We start from the raw sequence: 16973 nt of genomic DNA on the forward strand, positions 1-16973 counted from the left end.
CACTCCTGAGTTCTCCAGCTTGTCCTTCAAGACCGTGGGAAGAATAGTGTTGAAGGCACTGGAGAAATCAAAGAACATGATTCTCACAGTGCTCCCAGCGGTCTCCAGGTGAGCAAGGGAACGATGTAGGAGGTGAATGACGGCATCATCCACTCCAATGCCAGGCTGGTAGGCAAACTGAAGTGGGTCCAGTGATGAGCTCAACAGGTGCCGAAGCTGAGCCAGGACCAGCCGCTCCAGCGTCTTCATCAGGTGGGATGTCAGAGCCACCGGCCTGTAGCTGTTGAGGCCCTTGGGGCGTGATGTCTTTGGCACTGGTACAACACAGGAGGTTTTCCAGAGCTGTGGGTCTCTCCCCAGGCTCAGGCTCAGGTTGAAGATGTGCTCCATCACCCCACACAGTTGGTCCGCACAGGACCTGAGGACCCTTGAGCTGATGCCGTCTGGACCTGCTGCCTTCTTGGCTTTAATCCTCCTCAGTTCCCTCCTAACCTGGGTGGTTGAGAGAGACAGGCTGGAGCCTTGTGTTGAGTGTGTATTGGATGCCATGGTTGGGGGTGGGGAGGAGTGAGCAGGGTGAGTAGAGGAGGTGTTAAGTATCTGAGGTGTCAGAGGTGGAACAGCAGCAGTGGGTGTGGGTGATTCTGCAGCCGATGTTGGAGACTGCATCATGGCTGAATCAAATCTGTTGAAGAAATGATTCAGTTCATTTGCCCGCCTCACATCCGTCCCAGGCAGAGAGTTCTGATGTTTGTGGCCTGAGATGGTTCTGAGGCCTCTCCAGACTTCGCCAACGTTGTTTTGTTGAAGCTGGTTCTCCATCTTCTGCCTGTAGCTCTCCTTCCCATTCCTTATCAGTCCCCTCAGCTCACGCTGCACCCTTTTCAGCTCCTCCTTGTCTCTAGATTTTAAGGCCCTCCTCTTCTGCTTGAGGACAGCTTTAATTTCTGGGGTAATCCAAGGAGAAACACCGCGCAGTCCTGGTAGGTACGGTGTTATCCACACAGAAATTAATATAGTCCGTGATGCATGTCACAAGGCTGTCGATGTCCTCACCGTGGTCATCACAGATCACCTCCCACACAGTAGAATCAAACCAATCCTTAAGAGCCTCCTCACTCTCCTCCGACCATCTCTGTACTGTGCGGGTGGCTGGTGGTTCCCTGCGCACTAAGGGCTCATACACAGGGACCAGTGTTGGGAAGGTTACTTTTAAAATGTATTCCATTACAGATTACAGATTACATGCCCCAAAATGTATTCTGTAACGTATTCCGTTACGTTACTCAATGAGAGTAACGTATTCTGAATACTTTGGATTACTTAATATATTATCATGCTGTTTACAACTACATGAATGTACTATTGCTGTGATTTATTACTGTTACTGAAGGTCCGCGGCTCCGAACTGTAGTAAAGGGACCTCTGGCTAATACGTCGGGTCCGTGTCGGGCTCGTAGCCGAAAACTAGCTTTACTTTGTTGTCTGGGTCAACTTTGCTAGCAGAGACAGAGAGAGGCATTGAAAGGCTGCTCCAACAGAACTTATTGTTTCAGAGGAAAACACGAACACGGTGTACAGTCGAGTCTTAATAGCTTACTTACAGCTGGGCTCGTCAGGCTCTCTTCTTGGCTGCAGTGGTTATTATTATATTTACATGCTTCCAGCTCCCGTTTCTGCTCGATGACAGCTCGTACTTTTCCTTTTTCTCCCTCCCTCGCTCACAGACACATAACGGGTATGGCAGTCCATTCTCCCTGCAGCACGGACTACACTGCCCATGATGCTACATTCTTTAGAGCTATACCTGTAGCATTCTGCCTGTTAGCTTAGCACAACAACAACAACAGGCGCTCTCTCACCCAGGAAACACGCAGAGAGAGAGCGTCACCCTGTAACCATGGCAACTGTAGCGCTGCCACCTGGAACAACAGAACGTAGCTGTCAAACAAAACCCAAACAGTCCTGACCCGCCACAATATGAAACAGGGAAGTACCGCCGTGTAATCCATTTATTTCAACAAAGTAACTGTATTCTAAATACCACCTTTTTAAACGGTAACTGTAACGGAATACAGTTACTCATATTTTGTATTTTAAATACGTGAGGGAGAAGTGATGAACTGTATGCCTCTTCAGCCTTGGCTAAGTCCAGTGTTTTATTGTCTGTGGTTGGGCATGTCACATACTGGGTGAAGGTGGGCAGGGTGGAGTCCAGTGAGGGATGATTAAAGTCCCCTGATATTAGGAGAAGGGCTCTCGGGGATTGCGTTTGCAGTCTGCTGACCACAGAGTGGAGAGAGTCACGGGCTGAATCCGCGTTGGCCGACAGGGGGGCAGGGGGGCGGGGCACATAAGCTGTTATCACGATAACATGCGAGAATTTCCGGGGCAGGTAGTACGGACGCATGCTAATGGCTAACAGCTCAATGTCTCTGCTGCAGAGTTGTTCTTTCACAGTGATGTGGCTAGGATTACACCATCTGTCATTCACAAACACTGCCAGTCCCCCTCCGCTCGTGTCCGGAGTTAGTGGTGTTAGCCAGGACTCCGTTAGCATCATGATGCTACATTGCCGGTACTCCCTCTGTGACCAGGTTAGCGATGTGAGCTCATCCATCTTACTGGGCAAAGATCTTATGTTTCCATTGACTATAGAAGGTAAAGATGGTTTATAACGTCTCCTTCCCGGCACGACACCCCCGTCTTTTCTTCCTCAGCTCGCTGGGAATGTCGAGTCTATCCGCCCGCAGTACCGCTGCGGGACGTAGCGCTAACAGCTGATCCCTACTGTAAACTGATGAACCGATGAACTTAGGTCTAGCAGCGATGAACTTAGGTCTAGCAGCGATGAACTTAGGTCTAGCAGCGATGAACTTAGGTCTAGCAGCGATGCCCTCCCTTGTAAACTCATGGAGTTTACAAGGGAGGGCAATTTCTTTTTCCACAAAGGGCTAGGTAAGTTTGGATAACTTTTAATCATTTAAAAACTGTATTTTGCATTTACTTGGGTAGACTTTTGATATAGGATTATAGCTGCTCAATAGTTCTGGATCTGTTTTCCTTTGGATTTTTTTTTAGCTGTGAATGACCTAGACTGCAAGCAGGCCATTTTAGCACCTGAACTCATACTATAAAACCAAGCTGTTTTCATTGTCAGGGCGTGTGGGTAAACAGGACCCAAATGCAGGACTTTTCCAATCCAAAGCAGTGCATTTACTTGCAGTGACAAAAATGTGACTCATAGGCATGCCAGAACACACGCATACACACACACACAAAGGAGGATGCAGGGAACCGGGAGGGGAGACATAAGCAAAAACACAAAGCACAACAACACACGGCAGGTCGACCGGCAGGGACTGCCAACCATGGCATTAATAGGTGCATTACACAATTTAGCATAGTCTTGCGAAAATATGCAAGCCCTTCCCTGAAAAAGACATCATCTGGATGAGAGCATATGTTACTATGTTGCTCTAAAACCTGTATATCCCTTTCAGAATTGATGGGGCATTTTCAGATGTGCAAGCTGCTAATTTATTAGGTACTTTCTTAGGTACTGCTGCTAATTTCTTAACTACTTAGGTACAGTCTCTCTTGGCTGTTGACGGATGCGGTTGCATCTTTCTCCCTCTCCCATCTTTCCTGCTTGGCTTTAATGTCCTTGTTTAGTCTCGTCTAACTCTAACCCTCAGAAAGCCTCTCTGTCTCGTTCTTGCGCTCTAAAGCCTAAAGTAGAATTATGGATTTGATCAACTGGTCCCTTAATGCAATTGACACTCTCTTCTCGACGAGAAGCCTGGGTTCGGGAGAGCCCAATTGTCCTGGAGGGATGTTTCCTGTTGGATACACGATGGATGGGTGGCAGAAGTGATGCGTCGTGTGCCTAGCGGGACTGTCTATTGAGGATATCTAAGACGTCTACCTATTGGGAACCATGATAACTGGGTTCTTGCTGATTGGAGCTGGCTTGGCCCTGGTTTATCGGAAATTGAAGATAGCGGTTACAGCTGTTCAAAACGCCACAAGGCTAGCTGCTATGATCGAAGCACTGCGACGAGCTATGAGTACTCAGATTGTTCTTATGGAGCGCAATATGGGAAAGATGTCTGAGAAACTCAACAGGCTCTTCAACAGGAAATTGACACGTCTGTGGACCAGTGATGAACATTTTGAAGAACTGTCAAATTCTGATGCAGTCTGTTCGTCCTAAACAACATAACCATCATCATGCAGCGATGCTTGTCCCCTCCTGATGCAGATGGCGGGTCGACTGGACCAGCGCAGATATGCTGCAGGACAAGATGCGCTGTCTCACCCCATACCCACCCCTGTTGCTTGTCTTGTGTTTCTATGGTGTATGAAGATCAGTGGTGTGTGATACTGCTCATTTTGGTATAGATCCGAGTACCAAGTAAATATGCCCAGTATCGCCTATACCAATACTTTTCAATAAATAAGGTGGATGCGTCATTGAATTGCTAAATCTCAATTAATTTTGATGACCTTAAGTGTTTTTTGTGATGTTTCCTTTTTTATTATTAAATAGTTAAAACCCAGGACATAATTAGGACAAAGTTTATAATTAAATAGAAAATGCTTTAGTATTGTGGCGGTGGGCGGTCTGCGATGCTGCTGCAGGTGAGATGGACTAACCTGCATGGCATCTACAATGCTCTGCTTTTGTTGTTGTTGCTGTTGGTGGTGATGTGTATGGCTGGCAGCAGGAGAGCTGCAGCCGTTAAATGTACTGTTACAGCAACAGTGTGATTATTGTAAGAATAAATGATGCTTCAAAGCATGAAAATGCCATCAGGTCTGCTGTGGTGGTTTACAGTTATAAATTCTTTTTTTTTTTGAGAAATGTTAAAAAGGGCACACAAACCAGTAAACAAATTAAAACAAACGAGTACTGTTTACCTGTACTGTAGTACCTGCTCAGCTGGGTTTCCAAGCGAGCCAAACAGGTACTAAAATATGGCATCGTCAGACTCCACGACACCAATTGCCTGGTCAGTAGTGTCACTCGATGAGTCATGAGAGCGCCTTGTTCAAAAAAACACAATTTTTGAAACTCTGCAATGGGTTTGCCTGAGTGTGACGAAAAGCTACAGACCAAGCGCCAGGTATATATTTGCATCGATGTCCACCTTTGTTGTAGCTATCGTGTCACATATTAATTATGCCGCCGGACACGCAGACACGTTGCTATGATGACAAGCACACAAACAAGGTACTCATGGGATGGAAAACCAGTCGGTCCGAGTCAAGTTGCGTTGATCCGCAGTAGGTTAACCTGAGTAGGTACTAATGGAAAAGGTTTAAGTTTTTCCCCCTGTACTGTCTGCCACAAGCCTAAATAAACAACTCTGCTTTTATTTAATTCAATTCAATTCGCTTAAGTTGTCTGCATTCTGGGTCCTCACTTATCATTCTCCAGACAGTCTGTATTATCTGCAAAGCTTGACACTGGCATTCAGGTGGCTCTAACTTGACTATCCCAAATAGACACCAGAGTGATCTTTGAAAGAATAAAAGAAGCAAACAAACAACGGTTTGCTGCCCAAATGAAGGTTAAACCCATTAGGAACAGTAAAACAGGGAATTGTTGTTGCAAAATAACAAAGAGGCCATCACTCTGGTATATTATAGAAGTTTTTAAAGTTGTATAACTGTGCATTAAAAACAGTGGATCAGAAAACATCATGCATATGACCAAGTGCCTAAAAAATTTATAAATCTGTTGAAAAACTTATTTCTGTGCTTATCTTTTCACCTCAGGGTCACTTTAAACTTTGCATTTGACTCGAATTCCGGTTGAATTTGTGTCGTAGCTGAGGATTAGTGCACTCACATGTGTTTGGTCACACAAATACGTACACACAAACAGACACACACATACACAGACGATGTGCTAGCATTCTGGGGTGTCAGATAAGACAGCACAGCTCTGCATTTGACCTAAGTATGTGTGCTGGGGGAGCTGCATGGTGAGTAGCAATGTCCACAACTAATCTGGATTAACTTCTAATCTCATCAACCACTGGGCTGCTCTGCAAATCAACTCAGTTATGGGCACAGGCCTTGGTCCCGGATTGGCCCCGTTTATGAGTTGACTAGGAGTAGCAGTGTAAAGTAGGCCTAGTTGGCTGCAGTGTTGATGCTTGGAAGGAATAAATGCTGCATCTACAATCTGTATGTGTCTAAAAATAGAGAGGCCACTTTTTCACCATTCTTTGATATGTTCTTTGGTTATTTAAAAATGTAGGCTCCTTTCTTAATGCCATCATGGCATTAAGAAAGGAGCCGAAATTACTTAAGAAAGCACTTTAACTTTATAATGTGACTTTTTAACTCTTAAGATTGATAAATAGAGCAGATGTGTTAACAGATGTTACAGATAAAATTAAAACTAAAATGTACCACAACATATCTACACAGCTAAATACTTATAAACTATTTATATAGTATTTATTTTCTTGTGCCGCAGTCAGGTTAATAAATCCACATTCGAATCTTCTCATAATTCATTGTGATAACATTAAATGTCTACCTCCATACTCCCAAGGAGACAAACCATTTTCTACATTGCTATTTTCAAAGAGTTTTGTGAAGAAATAAAACCAACTTCTATGAGCAACAAGGATAGAGAGAAAAAAGATGACCAAGATTACCAAAAACCATACCCACCCTCATAGAATATTTAAATGCACTAAAATGGCTTTCATCTCTCAACACTTTAAAGAAATTTTTGATTTCTTAATTTTCTCATAAAAGCGTTTTCATTAAAGAAACAATGTCCTACTGTCATGATCCTGGGTCCTTTTGACCCAGCGTTTTGTGTTTTCTGTTAGTGATTTTGGTTCTGTTCCTCCTGTTTAGTGTATTCTGTTCTGCCATCTATTCCTGTGTTAAGTCCACGTTTCCTAGTCTGTGTCTTTGCGTGTGTGTGTTTCCTGTTTTATTGTGAAGGTCTGCGTCTCATGTGAGTGTTTTCAGTTTGCCTCCCTAGTCTCGTCACGTTAATCACTCCCAGCTGTGTCCCCCACCTGTGTGTAATCTCCCTGTGTTCTCTGAGTGTTTTTAAGTCGTGTCTTCTGTCTTAGTCGTTGCTGGTTCGTCTGTGTTGTTTCCCCTCGGTCTCCCTGCGTCTCTCCATCCATCTCTCTGTGTATATTTTCCCCGGACCTCCCTGCATCTTTGTTCTGGTTTGTTTTGTTAGTTTGCACAGTTTAGGTTTTCTGTTACAGCTTCACCCGCGCCATTTCTGTTGTATTTACTTTTGTAAATAAATACTCACCTGCACCAGAGCTGCCGCTTCCGGGTCCTAAATAATCACCACACGGCCTGCCCCGGCAGACCGTGACACCTACCTTCATAAATATATTCAATCAAACTTATTGTCAAGTAAAACAAGGAATAAACAATTAATTGGTATTAACTTTGTTGGACTGCAACAATTTGGCTTATCATCCATTGTTATCACTCATTTTGTTTTTTGTTTTGTTTTGTTATGTTTTTTTGTGTCTTTGCAGTTACGGACGAGTATATGCTGCCGACCTTTACAGCCACACACTCTCTCCAGTAACCACATTCAGCATTGGTGCTATGGTAAGACTGACCTACGACACATTTCATTTCGGCAAATTACAAACTATAAACGTGTCTGTTATTTTATTCTTTAAAAATTAAAAAAACATTGAACTGATGAATTTGTTTGGTACAAACGTATTTCTTGCTGACACTTCCCACCAAAACATTGATGCCATTAGGTACAGCAAAAAACAAAAAACCCAAACAAACAAGCACACACACACAAAGAACAAAAAGAACAGCTCAAAGAAATCATTAAAAAGCCCCAAAACGTATCATGACGTTCATGCCAATCACGCTTACCGCAATGGAAGGTTGTGATCACATTCCCACACAACATCAACTCCTTGTGTACAGAGATTTTTATTACCTGAATTGAATTGAATTGATGTCTAAATATCATATACACTACCAGTCTGGACACACTGTATCATTTAGTCTCTCATTCACTCTTTAGTTTCATGACTATTTACATTGTAGATTCTCACTGAAGGCATCAAAACTATGAATGAACACATGTGGAATTGTGTAGTAAACAAAAAAGTGTGAAATAACTCGAAACATTTTATATTTCAGATTCTTCCAAACAGCCCCCCTTTGCTTTGATTTAGGTCAGGTGACTGTTTAGGTCAGGCCATCTGGTGCTGCACTCCATCACTCTCCTTCTTGGTTAAATAGCCCTTACACAGCCTGGAGGTGTGTTTGGGGTCACTGTCCTGTTGAACAATAAATAATGGCCCAACTAAACGCAAACTGGATGGGATGGCATGTTGCTGCTATTAGGGTGCCTGGGTCGTCAACCCAGAGTTTTCAGTTTAGTTTTTGTTGTGTTTTGTAATAAATCTAAGTTTGAGTTTGCCTTCCACCTCCGTGAGTCTGCATATTGGGTCCTCCTTACCACTAAGTTTGATGCCGAAATGGAGAGGTTGGATAATTTGCTGGACTGCATCTCTCAGGCCGAAAGCTTACAGGCTATGTCTGTGGGACTGAGCACGGTGGAGACAATGATTAAGACCAACCCTCAGCTTCATCAAGTCTCCTTGAACACTAATCTGGGCAGCACCGTAGCAGCTTGGAGGGAGCACGTCAGAGCCAGTGAGCTTGCTATCTCTCTCTCCACGCTGACGTAGCGGCAGCAGTGAAGCTCGCTGTGAAGCAGCTGCGTTTGCCACAGCAGGACGGTATTTCTGCTGGAGGTTCTGGAGAACCGTTGCAGTGTAAAGAGCTGGAGGATTTGCAGCTCGCCTCCTCCCCCTTCCTGGAGTAAACGGCGTTCACGCTGCCGCCACTCCAGAACGACCGAGCACACCCCATTCATGGGAGAAAGTGACTGTTTATGTGTCTCTCTTCCACAGCATGTCTTTCATCCTGTCTTCCTTCTCTCACCCCAACCAATCACAGCAGATGGCCCCGCCCTTCCCTGAGCCTGGTTCTGCCAGAGGTTTCTTCCTGTTAAAAGGGAGTTTTTCCTTCCCACTGTCGCCAAAGTGCTTGCTCATAGGGGTCATATGATTGTTGGGTTTTTCTCTGTATCTGCCTGAATCGGTTAATTCAGAGACAGTAATTTCTGCACCTCCTATGAACTGTGTCTCAGCCTATGACATTTTACATGCCTCAGCTAGCAAATAGAACTGGCAATAAAGTGCCACCTGACATAAGTAATTTGACTTAGTGTCGCAGCTTATGGATCAAGCAAAGTTTAGTGCTTTACGGCCATTTGTTTAAACCTGCTCCCAATGCCTTTGTGTCAGTCCGAGTTAACATTACACCTCAACAGACTGTTGTTGGTATGGCTTCACCTCTGAACTGAACTGCTCACCAGCCAGTTTATGCTGAGACTGCCGGTGAAAGTACACCTGCTTCTGTAATCATTCCTGAGCAGAAAATTTTTGACTAAGAGTTTTTTAAGCCTGCACCTGTTTATTTAAAATATTTTTTTTCACCTGCTCAGTCATCTGCTCTGCCACCTGTTCAGTTATCTACACTGTCCACAGCTCAGCTGTTAGGTCCGCCTGCAGAAGAGACATTTTCTGTTTCTTCTGGAGGGTCCAAGGGGCCCGTCCAGCTTTCTGTCTCCACTGGAGGGTCAGAGGAGTTGCCCTAGCTGTCTTCTGTTCCTGCCAGAGCCCTGAGGAGCCGCTCCAGCCATCTGTCTCTCTTGGAGGTTTCGCTGGTGGCTCTGGTGAGCCCAGCCATGACCTCCTCGGGTCCGCTGATGCCTCTGGTAAGTCCGGTCAGCCACCATCTGCAGTTTCCATGCCACCTCCAGCAGTTTCCACACTGCCGCCTGCAGTGCCGCCACCAATTCCGTCGCTTGTGGTTACCATGCCGCCATCTGGTCCTGCTTCTTCTGTACCAGAGGTCTCCATGCCATCTGGTCCTGCCTCACCCCGTCCTGTCCGGCCTGCATGTCACTGTCGCCAACCACTTTCAAGGCCATTAGCTGGACATCATTGCTGTCGTGGATGACCTCCTGAACTGCATCGCCGCCGCTGCCTTCTGCGCGACTGGCCTCTGGATCTGCTCTGTCACTGCCGCTGGCTTCGTGGTCAACTAGTAGAACCAAATATCTTAAATTTGGACTCATCAGGCCAAATTTGAGGTCTTTGGTTTGGACTTTTTTTTTGTCCTGGCTTCGTTCTCTCCCCAACCAGTCGTGCCCTCCCTGAGCCTGGTTCTGCCGGAGGTTTCTTCCTGTTAAAAGGGAGTTTTTCCTTCCCACTGTTGCCAAAGTGCTGCTCATAGAGGGTCATATGATTGTTGGATTTTTCTCTGTATCAATGAAGCGCCTTGAGGCGACTTTTGTTGTGGTTTGGCGCTATATAAATAAAATTAAATTGCAAAGCAAAGATGATCTAATGTCCACTCCTTGTGTTTCTTGTGCCCAAACAAACCTCTTCCTTCCTTAGTCATGGTTTCATAGCAGCTATTTGACCACAAAGGTCTGAACAGCTGATGTGTCTGTTACTTGAACTCTGCGTGGCATTTTTCTGGACTCTAATCTGAGCTGCTGTTGACTTGTGATTTCTGAGGCTGGTGACTCGGATGAATTTATCCTCAGCAGCAGAGGCACTTGGGGACACATTCAAAGTTTTAACAGTTTCCCAGACTGACTGACCTTCAGTTCTTAGAGTAATGATGGATTGTTGTTTCTCTTTACTTAGCTGATTGATTCTTGACATCATATGAATTCTAACAGTTGTCAAACAGGGCTGTCAGCTGTGCACCAACCTGAATTCTGCACAACACAACCCCATTAAGAAGGCAAGAAATTCCACAAATGAACCCTGACAAACACACCTGTGAGGTGAAACCATTTCAAAGGTCCATATGAAGCTCAGTGAGAGACATGTTTAGAGTCATTTATAATTTTTTCTTAGCTACATAATTCAACATATCTTGTTTCACATATTTGATGTCTTCAGTTTGTGTCTACAATGTAGAAAGCAGTAAAAATAAAGAAAAACCTTAAATGAGAGGATGCGTCCACACTTTTGACTGGTAGTGTATATTTGGACAGAGACAACTTTAAAATCCCTTCATTTCAGGGGCTCAAAAGTCATTGGACAAATTAAATGAGTGAAAACTTTCAAAAAATGTGAAATGTTTATTTCTAATACTTGGTTGGAAACCAATTACTGGAAATCAGGCCTGAAGTCTTGAACACATGGACATCACCAGATGCTGGTTTTCCTCCTTTTTGATGCTCTGCTTCGCCTTCACTGCAGCGGCTTTCAGTTGCTGTTTGTCTTTGGGTCTTTCTGTCTAAAGTGCATTCTCAGTTGTTTAAGATCAATTGATTGATTTGGCCATTCAAAAATCTCCCATTTCTTTGCTTAATAAACGCCTGCATTGCTATTAAACACCACCCAATCATTTTGACTGCATTTAGCTGGATTTGAGCAGACAGTCTGTCTCAGAACACTTCTGAATTCATTCTGCTGCTTCTGTCCTGTATCACATCATCAATAAACACTAGTTTGCCATTCCCAGTTTCTTTACTTTCATTTTTCCTTTCACTTTCTCATATTATTGTTGACTGTTTGTTTTTTTTCCGCGTAGCTGCTGGCATGCTCCCCTGACATGCAGTGCATCACTGCGCTTGTTCCAGTCTTTTCATCTAATGGGTTTGCGCTGGAAAACTGATAATGTAATGTTGTAGTTTGTGCAGAAGGCTGTGAGGCTAACAAGTGTTTTTGTGTGTGTTTCAGAATGCATTTGCCCCACTGACAGATGCCAAAACTCGGAGCCATGGTGATGATGTGGGGCTGGTGCTGTCTTCCCTCCAGGCTAGTATATATCGAGGAAGCTACAGTCGCTTTGCACCCTATTAGCAACACCTCCAACCTATACTCAACCATCCAACAGAACAGAAAAAAGTGTGTGTGCATGGAAGTGTGTGAATGTGTGAGAAAATAGAGTGATATTACTGCGGGCTGGGTATTGCAATACATGAAGTTTGTGCATTCAATTCAGTTCAATTCAATTTTATTTATATAGCGCCAAATCACAACAAAAGTCACCTCAAGGTGCTTCATAGATACAGAGAAAAACCCAACAATCATATGACCCCCTATGAGCAGCACTTTGGCGACAGTGGGAAGGAAAAACTCCCTTTTAACAGGAAGAAACCTCCGGCAGAACCAGGCTCAGGGAGGGGCGGCCATCTGCTGCGACCGGTTGGGGTGAGAGAAGGAAGACAGGATAAAAGACATGCTGTGGAAGAGAGCCAGAGGTTAATAACAGATATGATTCAATACAGAGAGGTCTGTTAATACATAGTGAGCGAGAAAGGTGACTGGAAAGGAAAAACTCAATGCATCATGGGAATCCCCGACAGCCTACGTCTATTGCAGCATAACTAAGGGAGGATTCAGGGTCACCTGGTCCAGCCCTAACTATATGCTTTAGCAAAAAGGAAAGTTTGAAGCCTAATCTTAAAAGTAGAGATAGTGTCTGTCTCCTGAATCCAAACTGGAAGCTGGTTCCACAGAAGAGGGGCCTGAAAACTGAAGGCTCTGCCTCCCATTCTACTTTTAAATACTCTAGGAACAACAAGTAGGCCTGCAGAGCGAGAGCGAAGTGCTCTAATAGGCTGATATGGGACTACAAGGTCATTAAGATGCATCATTTTAGCATCTCCTGGGAGAATGTGGGTTTTTAATTTTTAAAGATTTAAACAGATTTTATTAGCTGTAGAGTCCCCCCCCCAAATGGTACTAATGTAGTGTTATGGAAGACACTATGGAAATATTTATCAGATTGAGATGTTAGGGCATGTATAAAAGTCCAGCCCTGCACGGTAAGTCATGGTCACACTTTGGAGTTTTTATATTTTGTAAGAGTGTTATTACGCTAGCCGAGTCATCATTTTATTTTGTTTGGAAATTAAGTAAAGAAACCCTATGAATATAGAAAAAGAAACTGCACCATGAATAAATTTGCTGAGTTGAAAGCAGAGCTCGCTTGCCATCTTGAAATAACCATAATGTCCTAAAAATTATGTTTTTATACAACTAAACTGCATTAAGTTCAATTTAAAGGGGAACATGCTGATTATACTACTACCCATTGTACTAATGAAAAAGAGATAATAGTTCAACTCTTTACTGGGATCTTTATTTCCATTATAAGACCTTTACATTTTTTTTTAAGTTGTTAAGCTCTGCTGGACATGTTGGTTTGGTTATCTATGCTCTGAGAACAAAATAAACAGGGGCGAGACACAAAGGTAGCACATACCTTCCACACATTCAGTCTTCCTTCTCAGCTTCCTCCTCGAAGTCAGCTGAGAGCTGCTACTGTTTTAACACTAAGCAAAAACACACGTTACACCTTACCAAATAACTGATCACTGTAACATCCTGCAATACTGATCTGTTGGACTAAAAGTAATTATTAAATATTAAGTAATTAATTAAATAATCTGAACGAAAACAATAAACAATAGAAACTTAAGATATTGACTCATGCTGGCCTTTCACACACACACATATATATATATATATATATATATATATTTCTATTTGCTTTCAATACTGAGGATTGTTATATTACAGGAGATGTAAGAACAGTGGTCAAAGCCACTGCATCAATTTTTTTTCTGGCCCATTATGTTTCTCCTTTTTGTTTGTTCCATTCTTCTTCTTTTTTTTTTACTAAATTTAGGAGGGTCAGCATAAAGTACAACAATTCAACAATGTATTAAATTGACTGATTGACTGTGCAGTGAAAATGTTTTACAAAATACAGAAATATATCATGTTTTAGATTTAGAAGCGTAGCTTAGTTGTTTTTTTTTACTCAAAACATAGTCTGATTTTTTTTTAAATATTTACAAATAATTGCAATATAGATACATGCTGTTTGTCATGTTTTGTCAGTTGTACTATTTTGCATTTACAATGTTTTTAAAACAGTTCTGCTGCTCTCTTTTCTTTATCCTTCCTCTCACTCTTAGTGGGACATTAAGACATTTTTGATGTTTTTTAGAACTTTGAAATGTAACAGTTTAAATATTACAGTATTAAATGAACATAACGGGTAAATTATTTGTGAACAAAAATAGCTATGTAAATATCATCAAATATATTTGTAGTGTATTTGACACGCACTACATGGGCAACAGAAAACTGTCCACAGCTGCACTGCAAGCCAGCCTTCAGGTCTCTTCTGTGTCATATTCTGTTTACAACTATTCGCAATTAAGGGTGTTGTCACATATGTCCCTCTTTCATTTATGACAAAATTATGTAGGAAAAACTCAGATTCACCAAATAATTTTAGAAAAAAGGCAGCAGCAAGAGCCTCAGTGTCTCTTCACCCTATTAGTTTAAGTCAGTGGTTCCCAAACTGTGTCTTGCGAGGCCCGCTTTGTTTTACAAGAAAATCTCTCTCTATACTTTATTTATTCACTCCACATAAAATGTAATAAATAAATCATATAATACAAAAAACAACTATTTACATTTTAAACTTTTAACTATTTAAATTTTCAGCTTTTTCCTTTTAAACATATTTAACGTGAAACAACACAAAACACTGCAAACCACAACACAATTAAATATAAATTAAAATATTAAATAAAAAGAAGATGCACATTCTCTGTCATATGGGCCTGCATGATTTCTAAATGCTTTATCATCTGCAACTGAAAATAGTGGATGATTACTATACCTTTCTAATGTGACGTTGTTGTCCCTCGCTCTCTTTCTCTCTGGCTCTGTTCCTGTGCTACTGCGAGTGTAACTAACGCCCCTCCCCCCTCTGCCCAGCGCAAAGTACAGGTCGTGCATGCGGAGTTTAGCGGAAAAAAGGGCGAGAGAGGGTGAGAGAAAGAAAGAAAAAAAACCCCTCACGGCTCCCAATAAGGAGCCGGATCGCGTCGTTCACTTCAAAGACCCTGCTCTAAGAGCCATTTCGTTCGCGAACGACCCATCACTACTGAAAACAGAGATTTGTAAAAACTCCTGCCAGAGATTTTCTGAGATTTTCACAAGTCTGTTTTTGCTTTATGTGTGGATGAGGAAAACCTAGATTTAGTGCACAAAACCCTTTTTACTCTTAGTCTACGTCCACACGTACATGGATATTTTTAAAAACGGAGATTTTCTGTTTTCGTTTTAAAAAATAATCCCGTCCACACGTAAAGGCAGAAATGAAGGAAAACGCTGCTAGGAACATGCCAAAGCAGCAGGTGGCGCTATATTCCTAACCGTGCAGAAATGTTGGCCAATCAGAAGTCTAGAAGCCTCGGTGGGAAAAAGTAAACAAAGCTGGGGCATAGAAGCAGAACCGAGTCGTATGTGTGGAGGGACAGTAACTGTGTGTGTATATGTAAGCATTTAAACACTGCAGAGAGAACAATTAACAGTAACAGTATTGTAGAAATTCATTTCACCAAAACAATAACGTGGCGCACAGTGTGACGTCACAAAAGGCGCACACCTTTGACGCTGCGTTTTCTCCGTTTTCTGCGTTTTTCTCGTCCACACGTAAATGCAAAAACAGAGTTTTAGAAAATATCCACCCTGGCAGGCGTATTTAAAAATCTCCGTTTTCAGTGACCAAAAACGCCGTTTACGTGTGGACGAAAGGTGCAAACGCATAGAAAAATCTGCATTTTCAAAAATAGCCGGGTACGTGTGGACGTAGCCTTTCCCTCCCAGGCTTCTAGAATTGATCAACATTACTTCATGGTTAGGATTTGGCATGTTCTTGACAGCGTTTGACTTCGTTTTTTGTGTTTACATTTTGATGGAGACATTATTTTTTGTAACGAAGACGGAAAATCTCCATTTTCAAAAAAACCCATGTATGTGTGGACATTGCCTTGAATAACAGAAAAACAAACCATCTTTATGGTGTAATTATTTTACGTGTAATTTTTTTTTTTTTTACTGTGTAAGAATATTCAACATTGCTATTAATACATGTTTTCAAAGCATGCCTCTCTGGGCAAAAGGGATTCAAAAACTTGGAAGGAAGTTGGTTTGGAAGCATATCTGGTGATGCTTTATCTTCTGCTTTGTGTTTGTGTGGGAGCCCCGTCAAAAATCTGAGCATTATGCTAGCAGTGTCCAAGCCTGCCCCCCACTTTGGGAACCACTGGTTTAAGTCGTTGTCTGAGCACTATGTGTGAGGACCACTGATCAAAAACTGTCTTCGCGATGCTTGAATGTCTGGATCTCCAACTACTTTATACAATCTCTGCTTCCAATAGGTGTGGTCATTCAAATCAAGGCTTCCTACCCAATCATTGTATGTGCATGTATTATGGTTCATCCACTGATCAATAAAGTTGTGTTTTCTCAAAAACTTTCCTTGTCTACTTCCTTCTTTAAAAGGTTTTTAATTAAATCATTTTTCTAAAAAGACTAATCTAATAGTATATTAACAGTACATTTGTTTGTGGTTGATGTTTTTTAACCATTCATTCTCTTCCACTTAACCTTATCAGGGTTGTGAAGGGGCTGGAGCCTATCCCAGCTGCCATAGGTGAAGAGGCAGGGTAGACCTGGAACAAGTTGTCACAGAGAGACACCTGACCATTCACAGTCACATTCACACCTGTGGGCAATGTAGAAACATCAGTTAGCCTAAACCCACTAATTAATGTCTTTGGACTGTGGGAGGAAGCCAGAGAGAACCCACACAATCACGGGGAAAAAATGCAAACTTCACAAGAAAGTGCCCAGATGGTAGAAGCTCCTGTTGTGAAGAAACAATGCTAATCATTGCACCACCATGCTGCTCCATTATTTATCCATATTCAATAAAATTACCAAAATCAACATTTGCATGCATTCTGACCTCTGTATGCTGTCTGCAGTCACTGTCTCTGAGCCCTGCGGGTCCATTCTCATCATACAATCATT

At 42.6% G+C, this 16973-nt stretch overlaps 1 protein-coding gene across 4 annotated transcripts in view; it reads left to right on the plus strand.

Annotated features, from left to right (window-relative positions):
- Positions 1 to 16402, plus strand: part of rbfox1 (RNA binding fox-1 homolog 1) — a 105461-nt gene extending 89059 nt beyond the window's left edge. For 2 of the 4 annotated variants that reach the window (XM_006807497.3, XM_006807498.3), the window contains 2 exons: positions 7539 to 7614; positions 11808 to 16402. In XM_006807497.3, coding sequence (XP_006807560.2) covers positions 7539 to 7614; positions 11808 to 11930 — 199 coding nt within the window. In that variant the 3' untranslated portion in view covers positions 11931 to 16402. The remainder of the gene's footprint in view (positions 1 to 7538; positions 7615 to 11807) is intronic. The other 2 variants (XM_006807499.3, XM_035915183.2) reach the window with 1 other exon arrangement.
- The last annotated feature ends 571 nt before the right edge of the window (positions 16403 to 16973 follow it).

This window comes from Neolamprologus brichardi, unplaced genomic scaffold (genome assembly GCF_056152115.1).
Source record: "Neolamprologus brichardi isolate AB-2024 unplaced genomic scaffold, ASM5615211v1 NODE_ptg000031l+_length_7269946_cov_1, whole genome shotgun sequence".
Lineage (NCBI taxonomy): Eukaryota > Metazoa > Chordata > Actinopteri > Cichliformes > Cichlidae > Neolamprologus > Neolamprologus brichardi.